The sequence below is a fragment of the Montipora foliosa genome, chromosome 12 (genome assembly GCF_036669935.1).
Source record: "Montipora foliosa isolate CH-2021 chromosome 12, ASM3666993v2, whole genome shotgun sequence".
Classification (NCBI taxonomy): domain Eukaryota; kingdom Metazoa; phylum Cnidaria; class Anthozoa; order Scleractinia; family Acroporidae; genus Montipora; species Montipora foliosa.
Window position 1 is genome coordinate 9,008,324 of NC_090880.1, and position 6,914 is coordinate 9,015,237.

Sequence of the window (6,914 nt, forward strand, 5' to 3'; positions counted from 1 at the left end):
TGATCCTATTCATATGTTAACGTTATAAATAATAAAGATTGATTGATTGATTGAAACACTCGTTTACACAGCCAACAACCCTTTGGTAATTGAATGTAGTCTATAATAATTTGCTGGTCTGTTTCATACTAACGGTTTAAACTTAACATTTACGGAAACAGATCCCATATTCGCGTAAGCATGACCAGTATACTATGTAACTAGACTTCATGTAAGGCGCCAAGATGGCTGCCATGCGTGTTTTAGCTCCCCTTATTCTATTCTATTCTATTCCATGGGATACTGTTTATGATGTGTATCTGCCGCACAGAGGTGGTTCCAAGGGTTGTGATGGAATTAGCACTATTTTGAGAAGTTCCGGTAACCTCAACGAATATATTTTGGATTTTGCTGTCGAACACATGGTGGTTCGTCGAGTTAAATTACATCGATATCGAAACGTTACCTGCTGTTTGCCACTTTGCAAATGGAGTAAACATGGTCCGATATCGCTTGTCATTCCTGGCCATGACCCGCCGCTGGAAATTACTATTTTCATGGATATTGCTAAGAATCCTGGTCCAATTTTTAACCTTTCAACTCACAGATCTTGCCAGGATCGTTCTGCTCCTGATTTACATATTCTACCTAAACAGACTATAATTTACTCTCCGAGCCAGTTATTTGCTATCAGACGTCTTGGCCGTGGTGTTCCATCGCATTGTGTGCTACACTTGCTAAAAATGTGTTCTTTGCTGAGGTTTCGAGGTTCTCGTGGAGGTAGACATCATATTCCTGTTCGTATATCAGCACCTAGAGATACAGTACTGTGCAAAAAGAATGTAAACGGATTTCGTCGAAATTCGGTTATTGTTCTCTCAAAATTTCGGAGGAAGAAGTGTGATTTTTCCGCCGAAATTTGAAAGAAATTTTGCTGAGCCGCACAAAAGTTCGAACACAGGACGAAAATTTGCTAATCTGACAACGAAATTTCAGTTGGAGTTCATACGTACTGAAACGAAAATTCAAGAACCTAATCAAAATATCGTAATCTTGAAAATGTGCCGGTTAGCGTTTCACATTTTAATGAATGAATGGATTCAACAACTGTACTCTTCTCTCAACCTTACATGTAAACACGACGTGAATGAAACTGTTCAAGTCACGCAAGTATCATGCTAAGAAAAAGTAAAGTCGTTTACCATTCAACAAATAAGTAAACAAATAAGCGACCATTTCGGTAAACCAAGAAAAAGTTTCCAGTTTTTAATAGGTGCATTCCTGAACGTAATCTTTTCTACCATCAATAATAAATACCAAATCAAATATCTTAGTCCAATTGATAGGCTAGTGCATGAGAAGGGCCTTTCGATTTGGGTATATTCAACATGAATTGTCGATTCAACAGCTTATCAAAGACAGGAATGTGAGACTCTGGAAAAGTATTATGGGTACTTCCTCGCATCCCCTGAAGGATCTTCTCCCCCTAATTAAGAACAGGGCTCTACATGATAGGTCGCATCCTTACCAGATCCCAAGTGTTAACACAGAGAGGTTTAAGAAAAGCTTTGTAATTAGATGTTTCTTTGATTCTAGATTGCTATTAAAAATTAGATAGTTGTATTTTTATTTATAATGGATTTTGTAAGTTTTAACGTTTGTTTAAAACCTTGAAAAAAGACTTTTATTTATTTATTCATTTCTTTATTTAAACAAACAAGTTGGCATTTCATTGCTTTCTACCGGACATTTGATTCGCTGGATCTGAAAATATTGGAATCTATTGTTTCAGTACTGCCCTCTGGTTGGTTTTCATCTGGGTGACCCCGGTTTCAGTGAACGCACTGGAATGTCGCAAGTGGGTACAAAGTCCATGTCGCTCATTTTCACTTGTGCTTGCTCTCATACCTGCATACATTTTTACAATATTTCTACCCAAAATTCCAAGTACGTGTCATTTCCAAATTGACCTAGCGCATATACGCTGACATGCAAGAAAAAACCATTCGCTTCCCAGCATTGTGGGACTGGTAGGCTGCTGTCTATAATATCTTAATTCTGATTGGTTGTCATCGGAACATTTCAATGGCTCCTTTTTCCCGTGAAAGCAATATTTCTGGCTTTGCCTGGATTAAAAACATATTAATCACGGCTGACTTTTCCAAAGCATTGTCTAGGTTCAAGAACGCATTAGGAAAAAGCTCCCACTGTTTTCCCTTAAAATGCTGATTGCCACCAATTTGCGAAGAATATAAGTGGAGAACGGGCCAAATATTACTACCTTGAGTCTCCAAAGGACATTATTTATGTAGTTATAAAATTTAATTAATTAATTATTTATTTATTTGCTTGTTAATTCTCAGAAAGTATCAAGGCATAAAAAAGCTACAGCACAACATTGCCAGAACAAGAGAAGACTGGGTATATGGGATGAATCGGTGTCGGACGAAGATGATAGTGAAGATGACGACCAACTCCAGGAAGAAGGAGTGAGAAACGCCAGGAGACGAAAGTTCTTGACCAAGAAGTTGCCTTGGCGATCAACAAAACTCGAAGAATTAATTAAGTCCTTGGACAGAAAATCGTCAAGGAGAAGGTCCGCCAAGGCTGCTGCCATGATGGCGAAACGTCAGCAGTCCTCAAATGAGTCAGAGCGTCTTGCCCACCAGGACACTCCGCAGTGTTCCGCAATATAACATTCAGATGAAAAGGTAAAAGAGACGACTTAAAAGGTTTAAAATTTTGTTGCTTAAAAACGTTAAGACGTAATGACTTTTCGACAGCCTTCGTCCTTATCAAGTCAAAAACGAATAATTAGGCAAAAATTGCAAAAAGAATTCCGGAGAATAAAAACAAAATATGTGATAATGACTGATACAATAAGGTATTTAATTGAAGAGTTTGGCGTGAATAGAATCTTCCAGTGTTTAACTTAGGATTCAATTCCATAATGAACAACATCTTAAAAACTAGACAATCTGCCTTTTTTTCAAGTTGAGAATTGTTTGTCATCCAAATCTGGCTTGGCCATGATAGACCATGTTCCCTAAACGATGCGTAACCAGTCGATGTAACAACACAGCTGATCCTAAAAGAAGAATAAGTATACATAGGAATCCTTCGACTCGCAAAACGCAATACCTCGAAAAAGAAGGAAAAATGGCTGCAGATCTTGTCTTGGTAAGAAGAAGCCCGGTAAAACTTCTTCACTGTGCTAGATTCACATTCAGTATTGTATGTTGAAGGCGGATGAGATTCGCTTACAGGAACAGACATAAGCGTTGACTTTAATTCCCTCGCGAGACCTTCCTTATCCTCTTGTTCTTTTCTGTAATTTTGAAGCCATTCCTCGTCTGATAATAGTTCTTCCACGTAGGGTTCCATGTAGTTCTGGGTTTCAGTGCTAGCACTGGCTGACTCGTCAAGACCAGCAACTACTCGCCTCAAATTCTTTTTTTTAAATCGCCAGTTTATTCACTTCCAGATTCAGATGCAATTTCCTTGATGATAAATATAGGCATGATTGATTTTTTTGTTTACTGAAAAATACCAAAAACGATCGCCGAGAGATACCTTGGCGTTGATTAGTAAGAAAGATAAGACCCACGCCAACAAGCATTCCTTAATCTATATCACAGCGAGCCTGTGAGGTCCTGACCAGCGGAAGGGGTGTACCAAATAAAAGTAGGATTGAAAAAATCGTAGAAAATTCGCCCATATTAAAAAGTGAACTTTTTAATATGGACTTTCAAATAGGAAAATAAAACTTTTTAGGTTATGGGCACTTTAATTCTGGTTACGAATGTGTTTAAAACTCTAATTATTAAGGCAAGAATAATTTCAGCAGACTTTCACTGGTATGCTGTTGCCTAAGAAACAGTAACCCACAGACATCTGCATTATTAAACCCTTTACTGATTTAGCGCTCCAAGACGATGATAAAAATCAAACAGCTTTGAGGACATTCTCAGACATCTCAGTTTACTAAACACTTGTCCCATTTTTGGTCCCATTTTTGGGACATTTTTTCACCACACGTTTGCCAACCTCTTGACTTAAATCTCAGACATCTTTCACAACACTTTTGCCAAGTCTTTTGAATTGAGGCCAAGACATCTTTCACGACACCTTTGTGAGGGTAACAAAGGGTTGTCAAATAATACTTTGACAAGCCTTTGACGCTTGTCAAAGGTTGGGTGTAAAACTGTAGTAAAAACGGCCGTTACCACCTGAAACTCCCCTGTAAAGGCATCCTCAAAGATAATATTTGACGCACGTCAAAGGTATGTAAAGCTGTAACAAATGCGGTCTTTATGGTAAAACACTTGACGCTATGTAAATCCAAGTTTTCGTCCTGTGCAAGCCTCTGATTGGATGACAAAAATAATTTGGGTGTTGATTGGGTTAAAGAAAATTGTCTGCAATAAACTTGGTTAACAAATGAAAGCTTATGAAAAACAATCATTTCTTGGCATGTCTAATGCTCAATTATTGTATGGTATAAAAATATTCGACTGAGTTCCATGACTTCATTTTCACAAGATAGAGGGCAGCAATGGAGCTCCACGTCAGCAACTGCAACATATTGCATCAAGACATGTGAAACAGGGGAATGGAAAAAGCTATTTCCTCAGTTCATATTTAGAGAGTATAGAGGAACTCATCAATGCGACCATAGAAAACTCTGATGTTGTGAAATGGCATCGAACAAGAACAGACAAAGGAATTAAAAAAAGAAAATGCCAAACGGTAATTGGGGTGCATGGAATCACAGGTGCACCATGTTACAGTGGCACTGTAATTTACAGCCTTCAAAACCAGGAAATAATCACAGCGTCTCCAACCTTATGACAGTGTCAGTAATGGAGATGGAGGATAGTAGTGGACATTGTGGAGGTCTATCCATTATTATCAACGTATTTAAGCAATTTCAAGGAAATTAAAGTAGATGACCAGTTCATCTAGGTTGAGCTCAGCCTTCAAAGAAAATTGAAGTGGCTTGGCAGAATCAATGCGAATTCATGCAATTGTGGGAAAGGTACCATTGATTGCACTTACAGCAACAGCAACAGCAACAACTTCGACAAGGCTTCAAAAAATGCATTCACTGGAGATGAAAAAGCACCCTTGATGATAGAAAGGCCAAACAGACCCAAGATTTGTAGAAATGTTCCAAAGCAGAATTGATGAATTGAACCGGGAACAAATTCTGCAATCTGTATCAGATGGCTCTATTTGTGTGTTGATAGCAACAATACCCTATGGCATGGGAATAGACTGTAAGGATGTCAAAGTTGTAATTCACTTGGGGCCCTCCAAAAACTTGGAGGACTACATGCAAGAGAGTGGAAGGGCTGGCAGAACAAGCTCTGAAATGTGCAAATCAGTATTGTTGTACTCCAGTCTGATGTTGAAGTACTGTCATGATGAACTTATGCAAAAAAAGTCCTTACAATGTAGAAGGAAAATGCTACTGTCCAACTTTGATGCTGATTTGTCCAACCTGAGTGAACATGAGCATGCCCATCAATGTTGTGATGTTTGCCAAAGGGACTGTGAATACCCGGTATCATCTTGTGATTTTGTATATTTTGATTTCAAACGATACAAGCATTTTGCAATCCAGATCACTAACTGACCTTGAAAGGGAAAGTCTGTTAAAGAAATTACAATATTTAAAGCTTGCCTTAAATGAACAGTACATTAAGAAACGGTCCAGATAAGAACGATAGCAACAACGGCAACGAACATGTTGGAATTCAATTGGTATGCAAAAAGGTGATAACTTTTCTATTGTCTGTACTTAATTCTGATTGGCTTAAACAGCAAAAGTTAACAAAACTTCATAAAAACAGTATTATATTCATCCTTAGTTTCCAACCATCTTCCATCTTTCATCTGGTCTCAGTTTATATGAATTCCACAGAAATCGTATGTGGGGAACATGTAAAATTGTAAACGTTTGTTGGCTTTTGTTTTTAACTCTTGTGATTGGTCAAAATGTAAATGTAAATGAATTTTATTGCGTTAACGGCTTTCCTGTTGGTTTATGCATTCACTGTGTAAAAATAATAACATTCCTATGTGGGGAAAGCCCCGTTGCCGCATAACAAAGGAAATTGCTATCCACCTTACACGGATCATTACTTAAGAGCGTAAGGAAGGTGAATCTTCCCATGTTCACACCTGCAAAGTTGCATTGTATATTTGGCGAGGAACAATTTCAGCAAATTCTCAAACACTGTGAACACATTTTTTCGGTTGCTAACATTCTGAAATATGCTGACATTTGGCATATAAATGTGGCGCAGGAGGTCCTGTTTGTTTTCACTAAAGTCTTCAGAGATGTAAATGTATCCATCTCAGAAGATGAGCCAAAATCTGGACACTGTCCATTTTGCTCACTGGGATGATGAAGTTTTTGATTATGAAATTGAAGACTCTGTGCTGGCAGACATTCCCAGAGAATTTTAAGTATTGTTGAGGATACCTTGTCACCTCATGTAGAAGAGAGTGACTCAGAAGTTGTAACTTTTTACAAACCAAAACGTTAGTGCCTTAAATAATTGTACATGTAGGATCATTTTACTGGATTGTGGTATAGAGTGGTTTTCATACGAGTGCCAAATGTAAATAGTTTTTCCTTTGATTTTCCACTTGTGCACTCAGTAAGTGGTTTTCTCCACTTTGTTCTGGCTACAAATATTTGCTTTGAGTTTTGATCTGACCTTTTTTTGATCGACCTTTCTCATTGGCCAGAGTTATTACTTTATAACACTCAATTGAAAACTGCTATATCTTTCAAATACAATTGTTTTAGTATGAAACGACTTTTTAAACCATACAGAATAGCGCGAAATGATATTGTCAAAATAACAATATTACCTTCATGGTTCATCTTTTTGAAATGTGTAAATACAAGTAGTGGCAATTGT

General features: G+C 37.7%; 1 protein-coding gene across 1 annotated transcript; it reads left to right on the plus strand.

Annotated features, from left to right (window-relative positions):
- The first annotated feature begins 5,146 nt into the window (after positions 1 to 5,146).
- On the plus strand, positions 5,147 to 5,617 carry LOC137980680 (putative ATP-dependent DNA helicase Q1). Its single transcript, XM_068828117.1, has one exon. It carries the CDS (start codon positions 5,147 to 5,149, stop codon positions 5,615 to 5,617), a length of 471 nt encoding a protein of 156 aa, XP_068684218.1.
- The last annotated feature ends 1,297 nt before the right edge of the window (positions 5,618 to 6,914 follow it).

Coding starts and splice junctions, on each gene's coding strand:
- LOC137980680 (XM_068828117.1), top strand. CDS start 5,147: ATGTTCCAAAGCAGAATTGATGAATTGAACCGGGAACAAATTCTGCAA.